General features: G+C 46.3%; 1 protein-coding gene across 1 annotated transcript; it reads right to left on the bottom strand.

The window, feature by feature from the left end:
• Positions 1–1,604: 1,604 nt before the first annotated feature.
• VAMP5 (vesicle associated membrane protein 5) lies at positions 1,605–17,621 on the bottom strand. Its single transcript, XM_036752028.1, has 3 exons — positions 17,272–17,621; positions 6,454–6,591; positions 1,605–5,758 (listed from the first exon to the last, which is right to left on the bottom strand). The coding sequence occupies exons 1-3, from the start codon at positions 17,272–17,274 to the stop codon at positions 5,609–5,611; spliced, it is 291 nt and encodes a 96-aa protein (XP_036607923.1). The 5' UTR covers positions 17,275–17,621; the 3' UTR covers positions 1,605–5,608.
• Between the last annotated feature and the right edge of the window lie 7,029 nt (positions 17,622–24,650).

The raw sequence follows: 24,650 nt of genomic DNA, 5'->3' as shown, positions 1-24,650 counted from the left end.
GCCTCAGAAGATGGAGATAGTATGTATGCCTAGAGGTGGCATATCACTTGGTTGAGAGATTGATTGGCAAACAGACAGATAAAGCACAGCCCTAACTATGACTTTCATCGAGAAGAACTTAGAGAGGAACAAGAAAAATATGCCATGATACTAGAGTTCACTGTCAGAAGCTCCAACAAAGAGCAAGAGTCCTGGTAAGAAAGCATGGTGTCCAGGGAAGACACAAGAGCACAGGATAATAACCATAGTAACAGTAGTAGTAGCCAGCATTTGGACAGGACTTTTAGGACGTGCTAAGTATCTTGCACGTGTGTCTCCTTTGTCTGTGCTCTGTGAGGCAGGCGCTGCTATCGTCCCCATTTTACAGACGAGAAAACTAAGGCCATTAAAGGTTCAATGTCTTGCCCAGGGTCACCTGGCTAGTAAGTACATGAGACAGGATTCACACTCAGGTCTTCTTGACGCCGTGTCTGCTGGGCTGCCTGGCCATCTCCCATAGACTTAGAGCTAGAAGAGAACTTAGAAATCATCTGGTCCCACCTCTCATTGTACAGATAAGGAAACTGAGTCTCAGGTTAAGCGACTTGCCTGGGGTAATCCAGCTCAGAAGTATCAGAAGTAGGATTTGAACCCAGGTCTCCCAGACTCCAGGTTCAGCACAGTATCAGTGGCACTGTAGGGAAAGCATTGGGCCTAGAGTCTTTCAAATATGGCCTCAGACTAGTTTGTGTGGCCCTGGGAAAGCCACTTAACCCTGCTTGTTTCAGTTTCCTTATTTGTAAAATGCAGACAGTAACAGCACCTTCCTCCTGGGGTTGTTGTAAGGAGCAAATGAAATAGTAATTGTAAAGTGCTTAGCACAGTGCCTGGCACATAGTAAACCCTAAATAAATGTTTACTGTAAAGACAATGGACCATTGGAGAGCTATGCCCTGTGGAGTAGTTGAAAGATTGAGCAATCCGTTATGACATGTGACCTATTTATTGGTTCATTGCATGTAGCCTTGATACATATATGAGATTTATGACATATATTATATTATGTTATTGATTTCTACTCTATTTCTGTTTATATTCCTACTTGCTAACACACTTCTAACATGGATGATTATCTGTAATGTATACTATGTAGTTAGGACCTACAACCCAATTTAGTAGATTGTAAAGCTCTTTTAATGACCCCAGACCCCTGTGGACAAAGGTCCATCCATTCAGAACCAACAGTCTCCCATCGATGGTGTATGAATATGCAGTAATTAACACTAGAGCCTTTGAAAAAACAAAATTTGATTTCGCACTAACAAAATCAATGTAACTAACATAAGAAAAAATGTATCAATTGGGAGGAAAATCTTTGCCTTGATGATAGGGGTCTGAGAGCTAGGATATATAGGGAACTAACATAAATATAGAAGGGACAAATTTTTAATGCATATCAGAATATATGGAGAGAGAATTCTCAAAAGAATTGCAAGCTAATAACAGCCATATGAAAGAGAGCAAACCCAAACAACTGTGAGGTTTCACTTCAAGCTCAGATGATGTGATGATGTCAAAAATGACAAAAGATGGGAATAGGTGAAGTTGAAGATGTTTTAGAAAAACTGGAATACTAATGTGTTGTTGATGGAGCTGTGAATTGGTCCAACAATTCTGGAAAGCAATTTAGACTTATGTTTAAAAAGTTACTCATATGCCTATACACTTTGCCCCAGGGATTTCACCATCAAAGAACTCAAAGACGGGGAGAATATACATCAAAATATTCATAGAAATATTCTTTGTGAGATCAAGAATTGAAAACAAAGTAGACATACAATGCCTGAGAAATAGATAAACAAATTATGGTACATGGATGTAATAGGACATTACTGTGCCATAAGGAATTAGGAATGTGAGGAAACCAGATAAGCATAGGAAGACTTCTACAGACTGATGCAGAGTGAAGCAAGCAGAACTAAGAAAACAATACATACTAGGAAACTAGGAAAACAGTAATACACACCATGCCAATTCCCAATGGAAATGGAAATGACAACCATAAAACATTCAAAAGTGAATCCTGTGCAGATAAGAGTAACATAGCATGCGCAGCCACAGATGAGTTGTAGACTACCCAGCTGGGGAGAAACCCACATGAGAGAGTTCAGATCTACTAGACTATTGGGGTATGGTATATGCTATTTTTTTTTTTTTGCTTTTGGAGGCAATTGGGGTTAAGTGACTTGCGCAGTATCACATAGCTGGTGACTGAGGCTGGATTTGAACTCAGGTCCTCCTGACTCCATGGCTGGTGCTCTATCTACTGCACCACTTAGCTGCCCCAGTACATACTGATTTATGAATTTTTTTATTGGGTAGTTGGAGGCACTGTATCACAATGTATTTAGACAACCAGTCTTGGAGTAAAGAAGAGCTGGATTCAAGTCCTGTGCCTGACATATACTATTTGATCAAAGGCAAAACATCTAACTTTTCAGGGCCCCAGACAGGTCTTTAAGAATACAAATTAAAGATAAATCACACACTCTAACCTGCATTGTTAGAGGACTTTTCCATCCTGGGAATTCTAATACTGAATGAAATCCCAGAGCTGGGCAAAAAAAAAATGTATATTAAAAATATCCGAAGCACTGTGGTATAATGGATAGAACATGGAGCTAAGAAGAGCTGACTGGGTTCAAGCCCCACATTTGACACATATCAGCTATGTAACCCTGGACAAGTGCCCGAGGCCACATTCTGAGACTAGAAATTACAAAGAAAGGATCACTTGCATTGGTGGAGGGATTGTCCTCACCTGGGAGTTCCCAGTGAAATCACAGGTCCAGGCCCAAGTTACCTGGTATGATTGCTAAGGATAACCTAGGAACTACCATGACCACTCATAACTGCCTGGGATCCTCTCTCATGAGGAGAAGGGAGGGGCTGGAGTGGAGCAGGAAACCTGGAGGGGGGTGTTGTTTTGGGGGTGCTTCCTTTATATCATATTGCTCCCTATTTTATGCAAAATATCCAGGTTCTCACCACAACACAACAAAACGCTAGGTCTAAAGAAAGCAGATTCCAGTGGGTATGGGCTCCAGAACATCATGATTCAAAGTTGTTTGGAACTTCAGATTGGAGGGATGTTTGCTTGTTGCTGTGGTCCCAGGGTTAGATCCCTGTTACAGACAGATAAAGAAATGAGGCCCGGAAGAGGGAATTGACTTTCCCAAGGTCAAACTGGTAACAAGGAGAAGAGCCAGGATTTGGGATTTGGACCCAGAGCCTCTGACGCCAAATTCATCGGGCATTCCCAATGCACTGGGCTGGGCTGTTCTTTGGGGTCCCCAGCATTGTCAGTACTAGAGAGTTTGTATATGTGCTGAATTGATGCTAGTATTCCCCAACCACTGACATCTACCCCCAAAAATGAAATGTTGCTAAGGAGACCCAAGCAAAGCAGTCTGCATGACTGGTATTCTTATGTAAGCAGTTTTCAAGTGCATGCTTCATTCCCACTGAAAGCACTTCTCTCCTGTTTCCATTTTGTTCTCTGTCCTCTGCTTATGCTTTGCCCTGGCTCTCTGTCCTGGGTGACCCTCAGGGCTCTTGCAGAGTTCAGCCAGGATCAGAGTAACCATTGAAAAGTCACTCGTGACCCTGCGCTCTGGTTCCATTAGCCAAATCGGAGGACAGGTCAAGCTTCCTATACCATGTGGCTATGAGCTCAGTCTAGTCACCCGATATCTCATCAGGGAGCTGATCTTGGGTCATTTTGGCCTCCCTGCTCCAGCTCATTACCTGAGGCTATCAGGGCACGATCCCCTTAGATGAGGCATTCAGCCCCATTCCCCTCGTTTCAGGCACTGCCAGGGAAAATAAGAACCCCTTTATTCTAGCCCACTTCTTTCTGAGGGATTAGATAATAAAATTGTTTAATGATAAGAATGTTTTGTTTGTTTGTTTTTTAAGGCTCAGTCTCCTTGTCTCACCCAGGCTAGACAGGCAGTGCGCCACTCACTGGCTAACCCTACCACTGATCACCGTGGATGCTTTGACCTGCTCTATTTCTGATCTGGACCAGTTTGATCCTCCTTAGGCAGCTCAGTGGCACCCTGATCACAGGAGATCCCCATATTGGTACCAGCCTTAGGTCGGACATTTCATTAGCTGTATAGTCCCACAGCTCAGAATTCCCAAACTCAAGCAACCCATCAGCCTCAATGGCAGGGATGATGTCCTGCACCTCCGTGCCTGGGCCCTCCTTACATTTGTGAAACGTTTTACAATTTTCATTTGGAAAAAGCAGTGCCATACAGTGGGCGGAGTGCTGATCTTGGAGTCCAAGGGCTTGGGTTCAAATTTTGTCTGTTTACTGCCATGAAGGGAAGGGAATAAGAATGCATATGGCGGCTCTTATGTGCCAGACCCTACACTAAGTCCTTTTTATACATTTTATCTCATTTGATCCTGACAGCCACCTTAGGAGGGAGGGGCTATTATTATCCCCATTTTATATGGGTGGCAACTGAGGCAGGCAGAGATTAAGTGATTTGCCCAGAGTCACACAGGTGTTATCGAGCTGAAGTTGGATTTGAAGTCAGGATTTCCTGACTCCAGGCCCAGCACTCAATCCACTTTCAACTTCACCAGCAAGTCCCTTGATTTCCTTAGTTCTAAGTTTCCTAGATGGTTCCTGAGGGTTCTTTCTAGAGCTGAGTTCTAGAATTTCCCCAGGGAAGAAGGAAGAAACTGACTGCCATTATCCTCATGCTCTCAGAAAGAACTAACTAGCACATAGTAACTGGAGCTCAGAAAGGAGGAAGGATCATGTCTTAAGGTCTTGGAATATGGACTTTTGGGGTGCCATCTTTGTGCTGTTTAATCAGCCAGAGCACACCCTCCAAAGTACCCTAGAGACAGGGTTGCCTCTGAAGCACACAGTGGAAAACTTGGGAGGTGGGAAATTAACAAGCTGAGATGAACTGTGAGGTTCATGGATTTAGAGCTGGACAGTACCTTAGTGGCCACTGAGTTCCCCTCCCCATCATTTTTATGGATGAGGGAACTGAGGCCCAGAGATATTGACTCATCTAGTGTGTCTAAGATGGGATTTGAACTCTGGGCTTTCCTGATTCCAAGTCCAATGTCCTATCCATTTGGGCATTCTCTAGGAAAAGGCCATCTAAGTTGGAGAGACAATTTGTGCCTTGGGGATGTGGGCTTGGAGGCAGTGGACTTCCTAAGCAGGGTATGGCCCATCCTGGGTAGAAAACAAGAAGGGAACCTGCCCTGAACCTTTCACACAGAAACCAGACTGTTTACCCAATAGTGGTATTTACTGAGCTCCACAGGGTCCAGCAGTGGGGCAGTATAGCTTGGGCCCTGTAGTGCTCAGGGTCAGCAAAACTCAAGGCATCAATGTCTAGTAACAGTGCACGTGGTGGAGTCAAGTCCACCAATGAAAAGTCCCCAGAGTTTTTCCAACTCCATCACCATCCATGGTTCTCAGGCCCCAGTGGCACATAGGGCTCAATGGGGAGGGTGGACTTGGCCTCTCTTTCCCCGAGTTCTGGCACAGTCTCTTGGCCTCGGAGGAATCCCCCTACCCCGTGGCCAAGGCTCACTCCCGGGGAATGAAGACTGCTAGCAGCGTGATGAGAAGGACTAACAATAAACCACCAATGACCAGGCCCAGGATCACTCGCCACCGGCGGTTCTCCCAACGCTTCTTCTGGGCCAGCGTCTTGGTTGTCTTGCTGAAGGCAGAGCTCTGTAATGATGGGTATAGGAAGAAGCTTAATGCAGCATCCCAGCACCGAGGAAGGAGAGATCACCCAGGCCAACCCCTTAACGGTCTTCTCTTCTTCCTCCAAACTGTCTCCTTTATTCCCTACTAGCTCTCACTTAATTTTTCAATTCCACCCTCATAGACATTCATGGATCCAAATCTATAAGGTGCCTCAAAGGCCATGTCATCCAAGTCCCTCATTTCACAGGTGAGGAAGCTGAGGCAGACATAGGTTCAGTGACTTGGCCAAGGTCACCAGCAAGCTGGATTTGAGCTTGGGTCTTCCTGACTCCAGGCCCAACGCTCACTCCGCTACAATACAACAGTATTGCCTATTGAACTTGACCCTTCATTTCTTGCGCCCCCTTTGACATAAGAAGCCAGAGAATCTCCTTTCATGTTTTGTCTTTGATTTCCCTTCTGTGCCTTTGCAAAACCTGAGGGCTGCAGGTAACACCACCAAAACGTCTGGAAAAGACAGTGATGTTCCTTCCCACTCCTGCCCTATATGCTGCCACCCCCACCCCCACCCCCAGCCCAGCCCTGAGTGCCTCACTCACTCAAGTCCCATCGTGATCCCATCTCACCATCTCAGTCACATTCCCACTCCCCAATCCGTTCCCTGACCCCTCCCCCCATTCCTTTCCCTCTACCCCGGCTTCCATTCCTCCTTGTACCATATCAAGAAGCTGGTCGGATCGCTGCTCCAGCTCGGCTAGTTTGCCATCCCGCTCCAGGACCCGTTCAAAATTGTTCAGCATGATTTCGGTCACCTCATCTGCCTGCTGTTGGCACCTCTCCAGGTCCTTCCCTGCCTGGATACCAAGGCCAAAATGTTACATCATATCACTGAGCCTCAGAGACCACCCTTCCCCTCTTCCTTCCATTTTGGTGGAGGTATATGACAAGGTCATAGATTTTGAGCTGGAAAGAACCTCTGAGAATATCTAATCCACCCTCCCCCCACCAATCTTTCCAGTAAGGAAATGATGGCCCAGATAGGTTAAGCAACTTGCCCAAGGCCACACAGGTAGTGAGTGACAGAGGCAGCATTTGAACCCCATGTTCTTCTGACTAAAGTCATCACACTCTGTATTGCACTACACTGGAAGGTGATTCAGAAGAGTACCAGTCTCCTCCCCCTCTAGACTTTTCTTCCCTCTCCTTAGAGACCCATTGAGGACCTCTAAGGGAATTTAGAGATGATCTAGTTTAATTCCTTATTTGAAAGATGAGGAAAAGAACTCCCCAAATGGGTGTGATATTCTCAAGGTCATTTGGCCAAAAAGAGTAAAGCCTTGAGATCTGGGAGAAACCCTCCAGGTCACTGAGTCTAATATTCTCATGTTCTTTTCTCCTTTTCTCTTTCTTTTCTTCTTTTCTTTCCATCTTCCTGTAAAGTTTTTTATCAATGCCTTTTGTTCTTACACTGAGGTCACTTTCCAATATGGCACCCCACCTCCACCACCATAAAATCCTCCCTTGTGACAAAGAAAAATGGTTAAGCAAAACCAACCAACTTGGTGCCCATGTCTAGCAGCACCTACAACATTCCACGCTCTTCTTTCTCCACCTATGTACCAAGCAGAAGGAGGTGTGGTTTATCATCTTGTTCCCTGGGATCAAGATGAATCATTATAATCCAACACCACCATTTTAGGGAGGACACTAAGAGCCATTGAAGGGAAAGTACTTGCCCAGGGTCAGTCCATCAGGCAACAAGCATTTATTAAGCACTTACTATGTCCCCACCCTCAAGGAAATCACTTTCTAATGGGGAAAACAACATGCCAACACCTATGTACATATAAGGCACATAGAAGACACATACAATGTAATGGAGGTAATTTCAGAGGGAATGACTGAAAGGGGAAGTAAGGCAGTGAGGGGTGGGATGGCCTCCTGAAGAAGGTTGGGTTGGAGCAGACTCTTGAAGGAAGCCAGAGAAGTAAGGACCGGAGTGGGAAGAGACTTGAGGCATGAAGACCTTCCAGCCTCAGGCTATAGGACAAGTCCAGGTGTGGGGTGATGCTGGCTGGCATCGAAGTGGTGGCCATGCCAGACAGTGAGGCACAAATGAAGGAAAGAATGAAGAAGTATCGATCAAATGCTTACTATAAGCTAAGCATTGTGCTGAGGGCTTCTGGGGAGAAAGATAGTCTCTTCCCTCAAGTAGTTTACATTCTAATGGGAAAATCAACCAATATTCAGGTGTGATCCTCAAAGGGTGCTGAGTGGATGCCGTAGAACAAGAGATTGACAGCTTTCCAAGAGAGACACTGTTGGTTTCATTACTGGAAGAGCCCAGACCACAGATGTCTACACTCCTGATCCAATCTGACATCTCTAGCAATCCTCCACCTGCCTTGGGAGCTGTCCTTCCAGTCCATAGGCTTCCTCTCCTAGTGTTAAGTGGAAGGAGATTCTTTCTGCATAGGGCACTCGAACCCTGGCTGGACCGTGGCTTTCCCAACAGAGAACAAAGATGAGAGCCACCATCCCAAAGCTGGGTAGCCAGAAAGGATGCCGATATGTAAGGCTGAGAACAAAGGAGAACCCAGCTTTCTTTTTTAAAGTGTGAGACTAGCCAGACCAGTTCTGCCTCCTGTCCCACCCATATTCTTAGGGAAGATTAAAGCTTTCCTTTACTCTTAGGAAAACCACAGACTTCCCTTCCCCGGCCAAGGTTGTGGTTGAGCTCACCTAGACCAAAGTAGTTTCTTTGTAGCTTGAGTTGGCAGCCTGGCCAATAGAAGACTGTTGATTTGGGAGGGCTGGACTAGATACTGAGAACAAGAGGGACCCAAGACTCAGAAGCCAGAGGGAAGAAGGATGTTTATGGGCTGAGGGACCATATGATAGAAAGAGCCTTGGATTCTGAATCAGTAGAAGAAATCCTTGGTTCTGTTTGTTGTTGTTCATTCCTGTGGGACTCTTCATGACCCCATTTGGGGCTTTCTTGGCAAAGACACTAGAGTAGTTTGCCATGTCCTTCTCCAGCTCATTTTACAGATAAGGAAACTGAGGCAAATAGGGTTAAGTGACTTTCCCAGGGTCACTCAGCTAGTAAGTGTCTCATGCTAGTTTCGAACTCAAAAAGATGAGTCTTCCTGACTCCAGGGCCAGCAGTCTATGCACTGGACTACCTAGCTGCCCTCCTTGGTTCTGACCCTTGCTCCAATAAGCTGTGTGACCTTGGACAAGTTGCTTGACTTGTCTAAATGTTTTCTCAGTGCTTAGCACATAGTAGGAGCTTAATAAACGTTAATTGACTATTGACTCATTAATGAAATAGGCATTAAAATACTTTACCTATCTCCCAGGGTTATGGTTAGAAAAGTACTTTGTTACTCCTAAAACTAAGAGAGATATTATTTTTATGAGTAGAAGGAAAAAACCTTAATAGAATAGAAAGCACTAGAGGAAACGGAGAGGTGCTGGGAGCTAGATAGCAAAGGGCAGGGTCTGGGAACACTTCTGTGCGTTGGCTAGTATCTGAATCAGATCAGTTACAGTCGGCTCTGAGCTGAGTGTCCTCTCACCAACCGACCGACTCTCTGACTGAGAAGCAGTTTTTCAAGTCCTACCTCGATGATGGCGCCTTCCCAAGAGCACCACTAACCCTTCCCCTTCCTGACTGACCGTCCATAACATGTCTTAGCTGTGCTATGCGTTGTGCTGCTGATTTATTTTCAATTTGATTCAAGCATGACACATTCTCATGAGTTTAGAATTGGAAGGGTCCTGCTCTAGTCCACCCTGCTCAGTTTTGCGGGGGAGAAATCCCGTTTGCCAAGAGATGAAAGGAAAATGACAGGGTCACACAAGTCGGGAGGAGGAGAAGAACCATAGCGAGCATTTATGTGGTGTTTTAGGATTGCAAAACACTTGAAAAAATGCTTCATTTGAATAACACCTGCAGTATCTAACTCACAGGGTAGCTCAAGGCTCAAATGAGATGATGTATGTAAAGTACATTGCAAATGTTAGTGATACATAAATGTTATTTATTAATATCTGCAAGGTACCTAATTCATGAGGGGAAAAATGTATATTGTATTAGAAAACCGAAATTTAATTTCTATTTTCTCTAGGGAAAATTTCTTCCTGAGCTGATTTATGCATTTGGGATTGTTTTTTTTTTTAAGTGATTAAAAATATTTTCTACCTTGACTGGGGCGGGGGGTGGGGTGTGTATGTGCAGAAATCTCATTTGATCTTCACAATAACCAATAGCTGGTGCTACGATCATCCCCATTTTACAGATGAGGAAACTGAGACAGGTTAGGTGTCAGCTAGTGAGTATCTGAAGTTAGATTTGACCTCAGGTCTTCCTGACTTCAGGTCCAGTCTGTTTCTTTTTCTCCTGCACCATGCTTCTCTTCTCGGTGATGTGGTGTCGGAGGCAGGAAGTCCAACATGATGTCATAGCAAAAAGTGGAAAGAAGTGCTGAGTGTGAGTGCTAGCTCTGAACTTGCTGGCTGTGTGACCTTGGGCAAGTCAACAGACCTGAGTCAATTCTCTCTTCTCTAAGATGGGGATCATGCCTGCCCTGCCTCCTTTACAGAGGATTATATGAGATACTGGGGGTACAAGACTTTAGAACCTTAAAAATGTCCTGTGAATATGTATTATTGGTCGCTATTATGCTGATAAGATTTTCAGCTCGCTGAGGTCAGGAATGTGCTCTTAGGACACGTTGAGTCAACTAGATGGTGAAGTAGAGAGAGCACTGAACCTGGAGTCACAAATACCTGAGTTAAGATCTGATCTGAGAACCTTGTGTGACCTTGGACAAGTCACTTAACTTCTACTTGCCTTAGTTTCTTTAGCCTTAAGTGGGGATAATAATAGCATCTACCTGTCAGGGTAATTGTGAGGATTAAATGAGGTAATATTTGTAAGGTGATAGCAGAGTGCCTGGAACACAATAAGCACTTAATGAATGCTTATTTCCTTCTTTCAGCTTATAATTCAACCCAAATGTTTATTAAGCCTCTAAATATATACATATATATGTATATATATATATATGTATATACACACACACACACATATACACACAAATATGTATGTATGTGTACACACACACACATACATACACACATGAGTTCAAATTTGGCCTCAGATGCTTACTAGCTGTGGGACTCGAAGCAAGTTACTTAACCCTGTTTGCCTCAGTTTCCTCATCTGTAAAATATGCTAGAGAAGGAAATGGCAAACCACTGCTGTATCTTTGCCAAGAAAATCCCAAAAGGGAGTCACAGAGAGTTGGATATGACTGAAAAGACTGAACAACAACATGTATATATAAGCAATATATAATACAATGTAATATAATATAATATAATATAAATATTATATATACATATACATATATATATACATATATATATAGCTTTGGAGTCAAGATGACCTGAGTTCAAATCTTGCCTATGGTATCACTAGCTGAGTGGCCAGAGGAAAGTCATTTAACCAATAGAAACCAGAACAACCAAAGCTCTGAGTAAGAGACAAATTTGCCTAGCTGCATGGGAGGAGGGAATTCCTATACTAGGAGTTCTCTACATCTGCCAACTTACAGAACGAGATTCTTTTAAAAGTCCAGAAAAAAACTCTTAGACACTTTATTATCTCTGTTCCTCCAGCCCATGAGGAGTTATTGGGAAGGCCTTTGGAAATACTGAAAACAATTTAATATTAAAGTAAATATTAAAGTAAAATATTAAAATAATAAAGTAAATATTAATATTAAATATCAAAGTAAAAATAATTTAATATTAAAGATAAAATATTAATATTAAAGCTATTTTCAAAAGTTGGTACAGTTTTTCTGAGGTATTAATTCTGAGTTTTAGAACTAAGAAATGGACATACACTCAGGGGAGGTATGGGGTGAGCGATAGGGCAGAGTCCAGGGAAGAGCAGAGGCCAGAGTGGGGAAGTGGAGCCATTTTCTACTTTCTCCTGAGGAAGAGCTTTATCATAATCTCATGCTTCATTTTTGGAATCTGGTTTTCGTACCTATGTGCATCAAACTGAAGGATAAAGCAAAACACCTCACCTCTGATGCTTTCTACCTGATCTCTGTGACCTGTATGGCAAGTCACTTAAACTTGCCTGGGCCTCAATTTTGTCATCTGTAAAATGAGTGGCCTCTGGGGTCCCGTTTAAATCTATGCTCTTGTGACTTGGAAGAGTTGGAAGGAGCCTTAGAGAAGATCCAATCTCATTTTTGGAGGGGGAACTGAGACTCAGAGAGTTTCAATGGCAGGCCAAAGGTGTGCAGCACAGATCTCAGAATGTGAGTGTTGGAAGGGCTTTTAAAGCCATCTAATCGAACCCTTAACTCGCCAAGAATCCCCTCCTGCGGTGGACCCAACAAGTGGCCATCCAGATTTTGCTTTAAGAGAACCAGTTAATTGGAACCCCTTGCCTCTCAGAGCAGCCAATTCCATTTTTGGACAGCACTAATTGGTAGGAAGTCTCTCCTTACATCAAGACTAAATCTGACTCTTTTCCACTTCCACCCATTGTCTCAAGGTCTGTTCTCTGGGGTGAGAAAGAACAAGTCTCTTCTGTCTGCCACTTAAAAATCCTTTAAATAGTGGTCAGCTATGGAGGCCCTCCCCCACCTCCCCAGATCTTTTCTCTGAATCAAAATGGAGCCATTTCCTTCCAAGGATCCTTATATGGCACGATCCCAAGGCCCTTCACCATGCCTGTGGCCCTCCTCTGGACCCTGTTCAGCTTATCATTGTCCTTCCTAAATGGTTTTAGCTGCCCCTACCCCCCTGCTTCCTATGCCTCTCTGGGATGGCTAAGAGTTGACTCTGCCTGTAATTTAGGAGGGGCTATTTTTATGACCCACAGCTGTGTTCCCTGCTCACTTTCCCTCCTATAAGCCCATGCCAGGCTCATAGATTAGAGGACAGGACCCTACAGATCATCTCCTGTTCAACCCTCTTGTTTTTTCTTATAAGTGAACACAGGAGTCCCAGAGAGGGGAAGGGGCTTGCTTAAAGTGGTCCCAAAGTTGATAAAGTGGCAAACAAGTCCTCTGACACCATACCTCACACTCTTTCCTTTAAATGCTGCTTTCCATTACTCTGTTTCCTACTTTATGAGCCTCTGGGGTCAAATCTGTGCCTAATTTTAAGGACCAGACTCTGTGAAAGGGGTTGCCTGGGAAGTGAGGGTAGCTTGGATGATAACTGAGTTCCCACCCTGCAGGGAAGCCAAGGGAAAGGACCCACATTCAGCCCCTGCCTTGCTGCCCCTTTCCCCTGCTCTGCACCTTGGTTTCTATTCAATGCTGTAATGGTAATGGTGATATAAATGCTGTTTTTAAATCAAAAGGATAAGAAGAATCTAGCTCTCTGAGGAAGGAAGAGGGAGGTCTGTATTTTGAAACAGAAGTGAATAAAACCAAAAGATTGCAATAAAAACTTTTAAAAAAGAAATGACTGTAAACATTTTGTGGTTACTTCTCTCGTGTATGACATATTTCCCCCCAGCTCCCAGAAGAATATAAGCTCGCTGAAGGCAGGGACTCTTTAGTTTTTGTCTTTGTTTCATCACCAACTTGCACAGCCACTTGCAAGCATGAATTAAGCATTTTCCTGTTTATTAATTGAATTCATCCCATCCATGTGTTAGGTAATATGGAGAAAAGAGAAAGTGTAAGACCTAGCCTTCCAAAGGCAATGCAAAGCAATAAAGAATTAATTAAGTGCTAAATTGTGTGGTGAAAGCTGAAGAATGTAGAGGGAGTTTCCAGATTAATGAGAACTGGGCTTGGCAGTCGGGAGGGACTTGACCAAAGTCTGAAGAGTGGATGGGCAGGGAGGAGGAGAGAAGGACATTCCCGCAAGGGCACCCTTATGTAGGAAGGCCCAGTGGTTGGAGTCAGCAGAGTAGGCATCTCCGAGGAGTAGCCTGAAAGGGGAGGAGCTGTCCACTAATGGGAGATGAAATCGAAAAGGTAGAGGAGGGCCAATTTTCGAGGCATTTGAAAGCCAGAAAGAGGAATTTAGGCTTGAAGTGGGAGGAAGAGAAAGGAGAACCAGTAAACTAGAAGGCTTTTCAAGGGAGGAGTAGAATGAGGAAAGCAACGTTTAAGGAATAGTATCAGCTGACATTTGCAGACTTCTTCAAACTTTAAAAAGCACTTTCTACATGTACCTTATGTCACTGGAGCCTCAGAACAAGCCTGGAAGGTAGATGCTACAGATATTTTACAGATAGAAAAGAAAGCCAGAGAGATTAAATATTTTGCACAGCTAGTAAGGGTCAGAGATAGGATATGATGCCAGCTATTTCCTGACACTCCACAGCACTTCATTACACCTTCATTAACCACATTCAACTCTTCCTATGAGAGGATGAACAAGATTCAGACCTACTTGTGAACAAGAGCAGCAGCCTTCCCTTGGAGATATCCCAGATTTTATCCTAGATTCTTCATTCTCGCTCACCTCTTACCTATTGCCAAGTCCTGTCCACTCTGCCTGTTCAATGTCTCTCCCGTATACTACCCCCACTCCTTCTCCCCTCTGAAACTGGTACAGATCTGAATCACTTCGTCCCTTGTAATAGCTTTCTGGTAGGTCTCCCTACATCTCCAATCCACCCTATTCTCAGCTAACAAAAGTGATCCCTTTAAAGTACAGGTCTGACCCAGTCACTCCCCTATTTGATCAATTCCAGTCCCTCTTTACTGCTCCTAGGATCAAATACAAAATTTCGGTTATCAAAGACCTTCATAACATGCCTCCTTCCTACCTTTCCATAATATATGATCTAAGTGATGCCCACTTCCTTGCTGGTCCTCAAACAAGACACTCCACCTCTTCTGCATTTTCCCTGGCTATTCCCCATGCCTGGAAATATCTCCCTTCTTTCCCTGCCTCTAGACCACCCTGGCTTCCTTCCAGTCTCACCTAAAGTCCTACCTTTTGCAAGAAGTCTTTCTCAGTCCTCCTTGACATTACTTCTTTCTCTCTGAGATTATTCCAATTTATCCTTTATATATCTTGTTTCTACACAGTTACTTGCACACTGCCTTCCCCACCCTCTATGAGATTGTGAGCTCCTTGAGGATAGAGATCATGTTTTTGCTGTCTTTGTCTCCCCAGCTCTTAGCACAGTGCCTGACACACAGTAGGTCCTTAATAAATGCTTATTGACTACAATTACTTTCCCTCACCTTGCATATATCCTGTATGCACCAAGTTAATTCTTGTTTGTCTTTCACATTAGAATGTAAGTTCCTTGAGGAACTTTTTTCTTTCTCTGTATACCTAGGACAAACACAGTGCTTGGCACATAGGAAGTCCTTACTTAATAAATGCTTGTTGACCCATTGGCCGACTATTCCACTAGACTAGAAGTAGGGGAAAAACCCTGCTCTGATCTTGTCTCAGAACAAGAATCCTTGATTCTCCCTTCTGCTCCTTGATTATCAAGTACTCTTCCTTCTCACAAGTCCCCTCCTTTAAGTCGGTTGTTGGACAGGCACAAGTCTGTTCAAGGGTCCTGACCTCTGCCTCTTTCTCTGAATCCCCCATTTCCTGCCCCCGCCCCCCATCTCCAACACCACCTTCCTGCTCTATTTCCTCTTCCTGCCTCCCTGCCCCTAGAGACAGGGCCATCCAAGCCCTCTCAACCTCGGAGCCACCACCACATCCACATCTCTGCCCTCGCTGTCCTCAGCAGCGGTCTTTAAAAAGTCCAGATGATTTCCTGGTAGGCACAATACTCTCCACAGAGCATTCTTTGGGGGGAGGGAAGAGGGGATGCTAGTGAGAATTGTCAGTGTCCCAGTAACAGGGTTTCAGCTCGAGTACAAGCCAAGAAGGCGGTCTGGGGAATTTGGGGTCAAAGTGGAGGGACATTTCAACAAAGTGTTTGTGAGTTAGAACTGTTTGCAGTATCTCAGCAACCTCAGTGGGATGTCTTTATCCCCCTCCCAGTCATTTCTGGCTCTCATCTCAACTGAACAAATCTCTTAGTAACAGGAAGCTCCATCCTCCCAGAAGAGGGTTAGGGGTGGGCAGTGGGGAAGGGCAGGAGACTGAGCCAAAGGACCTTAGTACTTGTGTGACCTTGAACAAGTAAACTACTTAGCCTCCCTGGACCTGGGTTTCCTCATTTGTTAAGATGAGTAGGATAGTATTACCTGCCTCTAGCCCCTTCCCAGTCCCACAGGATTGTTGTGAAGATCAAATGGAAGGAAGGAAACAAGCATTGATCAAAGTACCTACTATGTGCCAGGCACTGTATGCTAAGCCCTTGAAAATATTATCTCATTTGATTCCACAATAGTAGGTGCCATTGTTATCCCCATTTTACAGCTAAGGAAACTGAGGCAGATAGAGGTTAAGTGATTTAAATGGAATTAAGTGTAAGTGTTGTGTAAATATATTATTGCTCTATCCAGGAACTCTGATTCCCTTGGTGAGGAAGTGTGCTACAGTAACTTTGGTGTCCCGAGGACCTGACTAGCTGAGTGACTTTGGACAAGTCACTTCAAACCTCTTGTGGCCTTGGTTGTATAGTCTGTAAAATAAGGGAGTCGGGATTGGGTGTCTTAAGGGTCCCTTTCAGGTTTAAGTCTGATCTTGAGTCCTGCTAACTCCCTCCACCTAGGCAGAGAGCAACCGGCTCTAACTTACAGCCTTAGAGAACTGTCTGATGCTCAGAGAGCTTAATGATTTCCTGTTTATCACACAGCTACTAAACGTCAGAGGCTAGAATTTGAATCCACACCTTACTGGCTCTAAGCCCAGTGCTCTAATCACTACACCCTGTTGCACACACAGTAAGCGCTCAATAAATGCTTGTTGCTTTGCCTTGACTTGGCTGCCTATGGATAACAGTAATCAGTGACAGCACAGATAATCTCCAAGGTTTTCCTTGGGACTTTCTTCTGGCTAATCCCCACTTCGCTCTAGTACCCCCGCACTCCTCCGCCCCATTCCTACCCGCCAACACCACCACCGTTCCCTTCATGTCTTCGTTGCTCTCAGGGGGGTCCCCTCCCCTCCTTCCCTTTCCTCCACACACCTCACTCCCTGATTAGTTGGGGCAAGATAACCTCCCCGAACCTGCCAATATTCTAGATTCCGGTGCTCTGGGGGAGGGCTGCTGGGGCACTGAGTACAGTTTCTGCGCGGGGCGCCTAGGTCCCATTATGCTCTGCATGAATCTGGGAAAGTCCCCAGGCTCCTCTTGAAAAGTGATCCTTCCTGCCCCCTCCCCCTTGTTGCCCACTCCCCGTCCTGGGCAGCCAAGGTCCTCCAGAGAGCAAGCAAGCCAGCGCGGTCTCACCTGTGACCGTCAATCAGCCCGGCTCCCCTCCGCCTGGGGGTGGGAGGTAGGGGCCCAGCCCACCCCGCTCATGCTGAGCACTTTCTCCCCGGGACCTCCCCTCCCGGGTCCCAACCCACAGCTGTCGGCCCCACTCCGAAGCCCCCCACCCAGACTCTCTCACCATGCTGCCGCTGTCCCTCTCTCGTTCCAGTTGTGCGTCTCGCCGGCCAGGAGGTGCCTGGGGCAGCACAGGCTTGGGGGGCGGGAGGGATTAGATACACACTGGGAGGAAGGAGGGAAGAGGCGGAGCCAGCATCAGAAAGGGGGGCACCTCCTGGGCTGGGCGGGTGGCGGGATTGAGCGAAGCTTGACTCTTGGCAGCCCCTGCGGCAGGCAGAGGTGACGGGGCGAGGAAGGGAGGTGCTTTGATGGCCCAGGAGACTAAAGCGAAATCGAAAGTCCCCCAAGGGCTGCGGAGTGAGCCCGGATTTTGTTCTCTCCCCTCCCCCGACGGCCTTCAGCCTCCCAGCCTTCACCGCAGCCTCCTTCCAAGAAGCAAAAACGAGCGAGACTAGCCAATGACTGGACAGGGACGTTTGGACTTTGTTGGGTGGACGGCAAGAGCAGTGTCTATCGTCCCACTGCCTGGGACAGCGGACAAGACACGTTTCTACACCACGGTGGCCAGGGCTGCAGGATCGCGACAAACTGAACTCAGTGGCTGCCGCCTTATTGCCGCTGGGATTAAAGACAAAAGTCTTTTGTTTGACAGATAAAGCCCACCTCTCCCGGCCATGTCATTTCTCTCTCCACATTCTAAGGTTCAGTCTTATACTCTGGCCTTACACACCATGTTCCACTTTCCATCTCCATCGATGCCTTTGCGGAGACAGAGGCTGTCGCTCTGCCTGGAAGACGCTTCTTCCTCACTTCCCGGCTCTTTGGAATCTCTCTTCCAAGCCGAGCCTAAAGGCCACCTCTACAAGACGACTTTTATTTACTCTATATTTACAGATAGGGGTATCTGTTCTCTCCTCTGATAAGCTCCTTGAAGGGAGGGTCTGTTTGGGTATCTCTGAGCCTAGCAGTAGTGCCTAGTACAGAGCAGACATTTAATATATGCTTGTTGATTGATTGGTTCCACCGAAAGGCGTCAGATTGGTGGGGGGAGCCTCAGGAAACCATGTCATTTGAGGAAGAGCTGAAGGAACTGGGGGGCAGTTGACATGGAAAAAGGAAGACTTGGAGAGGCAGCCCTGGTCAGAAAGCCTTGGGTCAACGTAGCTGAGGGACCCCAGACATCTCTCAGTGCCCTTGGCAACTCTTGAACAAGACTACTATAAATTGGAGAACAGATGAGGACCTGCATGGATAGCAGGATGGCTTTTCTCACTCAGCATCCCTGTGACAGGAAGTGTTCAGGCAGAAGCTAGATGACCTGTTGTCCCAGGATGCATAGAGAGGCTTTATGTTTTGGGTAGGAGGTTACAGTAGGCAGTCTTTAACATACTGCCCACCTCTGGGATTCTGACCCAGGGTTCCTAGGCTGGGATCTAGTCCTGCTGCCTCTATTGCCAGGGCAGAACCCAAGCTATGCCTCAGTTTTTATGCCTGTGTAATGAGGACATGACAAAGAGGGTGATATGGGTGAGGGTCTTAGGAAGCTGTGGGTCTGGGGAAGGATTTCAATGAGCAGTCTCTTCTCCAGGCTAGAGATCACCAGTTACTTCAACGAATGTTCATAAGACACGAACTCAAGGACGCTTTGCTCTCCTGGGAGGATGTGTTGTCTGATAACACCTTGTGATTTTGTCAGTCTGGGGAACTTCCATTACATATTCACTCCAGAGGCAGACTGGCCTTGCAACAATAATTCACATCTTCAAAGAGTGGCCTAGGGCACTGACTAAGCCATTTGTCCCTGTTAGGGTCAGAGGCAGGGCTTGGACCCAGTTGTTTCTACCTGCAAAAGCTGATGCCTCCCTGTCTCCTTTTGAGAGATGGGGCACTACCCATGTGAAATATTGCATACATGGTGAGATTCAGTCAGTAGATTAGTTGGTTTTGCTAAACTGGGTTTTTTTTTCCTTTGTCGATATAAGAGAAGGCTCACTCTGTGTGTGTGGGTAGGTGTTCAGTAATAGTTGGATAGAGGACTGGGCCTGGAGTCAGAAAGATCTGAATTCAAATCCAGCCTCAGACACCATTAGCTGGGCAAGTCACTTAACCCTGTTTGCCTCAGTTTCCTCATCTCTAAAAATGAGTTGGAGAAGGAAATGGCAAATCGCTCCAAATGGGGTCTCAGATTGTTGGACATGATTGAAATGATACAACAACAAAAAGGTGGCTCAGTGTGTCGCCAGAGCTCTGGGCCTGGAGTCAGGAGGAACTCGGTTCAAATCTAGCCTTAGACACACTAGCTGTGTGACCCCTAGCAAGTCTCTTAATCTCTGTTTGCTTTAATCCACTGGAGATGGAAATGACCAACCACTCCAGTATCTTTGCCAAGAACACCCCATGGACAATATTGGCATGCTATGATCCTCTGGGTCATGAAAAATTGGACACGATTGAAAAACAAGTATAAAAAGAAAAGAATTGATTTTTTTAAAAAGTGGTTGTTGCTCTTATCCATTCATTTCAATTGTGTCTGACTCCTCATGACCCCATTTGGGGTTTTCTTGACAAAGATGCTAGAGAGGTTTGCCATTCCCTTCTCCAGCTCATTTGACAGATGAGGAAGCTGAGGCAAACAAGGTTTAGTGACTTGCCCAGAGTCTTTAAATGTGGTTCCCAGAACTAAAAGCCGTACTCTTAGTATGGCTGGAGCAGGACAGAGCACAGCCCCCTCGTTCCGGACACCATGCATTCAGGGCAGCCTTAGATCACAGCATTGGTTTTTTGGAGAGCCACAACACATTGCTGAATCAGACTGAGCTAGTCCACTAAAAAGTCCCAGCCCCTGCTTCCCTCTCTCTTCCCCCTCCTCCCCAAACCTCACAGGGCTTTTGTGAAGTTAAGGCTTTGTCACATTGAAAAGTGCAGCAGAAAGCTGAGCTATTATCAGACTGGGGTGGGGACTGGATAATAATACCATAAGACCCAAGGTTAGAGTAGGAGCCTGGGCCAAAGGGTTCTACTCCAGCCCCTGGGCTATGACTGTCTCTAAGCCTCCCAAGCTCAGCCTCTCACCCTCCAAAAGAAAAAATAAATCTAGATTCATCCCTAAAAACACTATTGTAAGGGAGAACAGAGAAAGCAAGACCCCATGTGGGGCAGGCTGAGGCCCTGGGAAGAGTAACAATGAGCAAGGCGACCTGGGGCAGGGGGTGGGGAGAAGAGGAGGCCGCAGACACAGAAGCCATTGTCCAGAGGGAGGGAAGGAGGTAGGGGGCCCTGTCCTGTGACACTGACTGTACCCAGACCCGGACGAATAATGAAGGCAGACTCACTCTAGCACAGGAAAGTCAAGGCCCACGGATGGAGGGGACTGGGCCCTCGCTGAAGTCATAGCTGCTCAGAGGACACAGCATGACCAAGCGAACCCAGGCTGACTCTGACCCAGCACCTCAGCCCAGAGGACACAGAGGCCATTGTCCAGAGTGGGGGAAGGAGGTAGGGGGCCCTGTCCTGTGACACTGACTGTACCCAGACCCAGACGAATAATGAAGGCAGACTCACTCTAGCACAGGAAAGTCAAGGCCCACGGATGGAGGGGACTGGGCCCTCGCTGAAGTCATAGCTGCTCAGAGGACACAGCATGACCAAGCGAACCCAGGCTGACTCTGACCCAGCACCTCAGCCCAGAGGACACAGAGGCCGTTGTCCATGGCAAAGGAAGGAGGTAGGGGGCCCTGTCCCCGGACCTGGGGCCTAGTCACAGGCTGAATGGGAAAACAATGCTTACTCCAACTCAGGAAAAAAAAAATTCAAGGCCTCTGCTGGTCCTGCTGGAGATTGGGAAGCAAAGACAGAGACAGAGCCCCAGCCAGAGAAGGGCAGTGTTGGCACCTGGGCCAGGAGCTCACCTGAATCTCAGGCCAGGGGAGGAATAAAAATAACAACGTTAATGTTGCTGTTCAGTCATTTTTCAGTTGGGTCCAACTCTCTGCGACCTTATTTGGGGTTTTCTTGGCAAGGATACTGTAGTGGCTTGCCGTTTCCTTCTTCAACTCATTTTACAGATGAGGAAACTGAGGCAAACAGGGTAAAGTGACCTGTCTAGGGTCACACAGCTAGTAGGTGTCTCATGCTAGTTTTGAACTCAGAAAGATGAGTCTTCCTGACTCTAAGCCCGGTATTCTATCCAATGAGCCACCTAACTTGTCTTAGACCATCAAAAGGCACTTTTTTTTGAGGGGAGAAGACAGGGCAATTGGGGTTAAGTGACTTGCCCAAGATCATGCAGTTAGTAAGTGTGTCAAGTGTCTGAGGAAGAATTTGAACTCAGGTCCTCCTGACTCCAGGTCTAGTGTTCTATCCACTGAGCCACCCAGCTGCCCCCAAAAGGTACTTTTGCTGCTGAATGATTAGTCACTGGTAGGGAAGGGAGGAAGGTAGAGAATAGCTCTTATCTGAGGAAGAAGTGGCCCCAAGATACCTCAGGGTTTCTGAGATGCTTAAGGGGTAAAAGTTTAGTCCTAGAATGGGGCTACCATGGGAGCTGCTTCCCTCTAAGTTTTTGCCATCCTGAGACAAATCCCTGCCGGCCTGGCCCTAGTTGTGGCTCTGAATAGAAGAATGCCAGCAGCCCAACAAGTCTGTCTGGCTTTTAGCTGCTTCGGCTCCTGGCAGAAAGGTGAATTTGTAAGGGTCTCCAAATATCCCTATGAACTCTTGAGAGAGAAGATCCTAGAGATTCTGCTCCCAACCCAGCAGTGGTATCAGGGTTCAGATTGCTGGATTCTGAGTGAGAGGACATGGATTCAAACCCTGCTTCTATCACTTACCTAACTGTGTGACTTTGGACAAAACCCTTCACTGCTCTGGGCCTGTTTCCTCATTGGTAAAATGAGGCTTTCACTCCTTAGGTGGCCTCAAATAGTGCCCTAGACGGACACTGTGGTGGAATGGAGAAAGAGCTGGCCCCAAAGCCAGAGGGACCTGGGTTCAAGTCCTGCCCCTGACATGCACTGGCCGTGTGACTCTGAGTACGGACTCTGTTGTTGTTCAGTCCTGTCTGACTCCTTGTGACCCTGTGGACCACAGCATGCCAATAATATCCATGGGGTTTCCTTGGCAAAGATACTGGAATGGTTTGCCATTTCCTTCTTCAGTGGATTAAGGCAAACAAGGTTAAGTGACTTGCCCAGGGTCACACAGCTAGTGAGTGTCTGAGGCTAGATTTGAACTCTGGTCTTCCTGACTCCAGATCCAGCACTCTAACCACTGCATCATCTAGCTCCCTCTTTAGGGAGTTAGACAATTCTTTAAGACAGGGCTGTCCAAAACACAGGCCATGCACCCCCATGTGGCCCACCTGTATCCACCACAAGCACAGAAATTTCCACAATTTCCACACTGTAGTAAACACAGGTGAGCCGCATAAAATCCATAAACTCTCACTGCGGGCCGCACACAGCCCGCTGGCCACACTTTGGACAGCCCTGCTTTAAGACAAGGACTTTTAACCTGAGGTCTGGAGGACCCTATAGATAGATTTTGGGGGCCCACGAACTTGGATGGGGAAAAAATAAGATCTTTATTTCAATATGTTTCCTTCTCAATACTATGTATTTTATTTTGTATACTTAAGAACATCATTCTGAGAAGGAGTTGCCAGACTGCCCAAGGGGTCTGGGACACAGATAAGGCCAGATTATAAGTTACAGAGGAAGTGGCAACCTGCATTGGTAAAGGGAATTTCCTCACCAGCGACTTCTCTATACAACGAAAGGACAGGTCTGGGCCCTATCCTTAAGACCCTGGGTGGATTAAGAGAAGGATGTAAGAATGAGCAACGTCTGGGGAAGAGCCCCCGTCCTGAGCATTTCAGAAAATCAGTTATGACTTGGTTTGGTACCTAGGCTAACATTTCTTATAAGGCATCAGTGACCTGGAAGAAAACCACGCTTAGGTGGGAAAGGTTGACACACACAAGGCCACAAGATCCCCCTTCTCTTCAGACCATTGGGTTGGTTGGTTGGTTGTCATCCTTTATTCTCAAAGAGGACCGAAAGGACGTCGTTACGTTGGAGTCAAGGTACAGCGTCTCTGTGGCTGATCAGATCAGACTGCTGGGTAAAGGAGACGCAGTGGTAGGGGGTGAGAGGGTCATGCTGAGTAGATGGGTTCTGGGTCAGGCGAAGAGCTCCTTGGAGTCTTGAATGTTCTGAGCACCCAGGCCACCGAGAATTGTTGACCTTAGGATTTTCTGACGTATAAAGACACGGGCAGTCAATTCCTCTGTACCAGGGGATACATAACTACAGTTCCTGCTCTCAAGGAGCTGACATTCTATACGAAGTGAAGAGAGAGAGGGTTTGGTTTCCTCGTCCAGTAGAACGGAAGCTTCTTGAGGGCAGGGACCATCTCACTTTTTAATCTTTGCCTCTCCAATGCCTTGAGGCACCCTGGAGGAGTGGGTAGAAGTCTGGTCTCAGCATTTATTAAGTCCTTACTCCATACCAGGCACTGTGTTAAGTACCAGGATACAAGGACAGGCAAAAAGAGTCCCTTGCCTGCAAGGAATTCCCATTCTAATAGGGGAACAACGTTACATACAAAACCTGGGTTGGAGATCTGATATATCCTGGCTGAGAGAGCCTGGTCACATCACCTAGCTTCTTCTGCGTGATTCTCAAAAAAGTTCAGGGACAACTGTTGATCTGCACTGATAGGGGTGGGAAGAGGGCATTCCCTGTGCCAATGAAATCACACGTCCTTGCCCAGCCTCCCCAACAAAAGCCCAGGCACCAGACAAATGTTGAATGAATTGATTCTACCTAGCTCCAAACTTTTTGTAAGCAAAATCATGTGGAAAACTTCAATCCTAATATAAATGGGAGTTATTGCCGAGTCAAGGATAGGGGGTAGTGAGTGGACTTGCAATCTCTTATTTGGTAAGGCAATCAGGGTTAAGTAACTTGCCCAGGGGTCACACAGCTAGTGTCAAGTGTCTGAGGACATATTTGAACCCAGGTCCTCCTGACTCCAGGGCCGGTGCTCTATTCATTGTGTCACCTAGCTGCCCCTAGACTAGAGATTTCACTGGTATAGGGAACTCCCAGGTGAGGAAAGTCCCTTCACCATGCAGGCTGACACTTTCTCTGCAATTCATGGTGGTGGAGAGCTGCCTAGATCATTGAGAAGTTTGGTGTCTTCTTGCTCAGGTCAAACCCCCAGGATGCTGGACCTAGGTCTTCCTGGTTCTCTATCCACTAGGATGTACTGCCTCACTTGACTTAGAAGCTCTTCCAATTTCTGACTGTCAGCCTAGTCCCACCCCTATTCCCAAGTCAGAACCATGGCAGCTAAAGAAGGATCTCAGGAATCTCAGCCCCAAAGCAAAGGGACCAAAAAAGAGCCTTGGGGCAGGGAGGAGACCGACGACACTAAAAG

Source organism: Trichosurus vulpecula, chromosome 3 (assembly GCF_011100635.1).
Source record: "Trichosurus vulpecula isolate mTriVul1 chromosome 3, mTriVul1.pri, whole genome shotgun sequence".
NCBI classification, from domain to species: domain Eukaryota; kingdom Metazoa; phylum Chordata; class Mammalia; order Diprotodontia; family Phalangeridae; genus Trichosurus; species Trichosurus vulpecula.
This window is presented reverse-complemented; position numbering and strand designations above follow the sequence as displayed.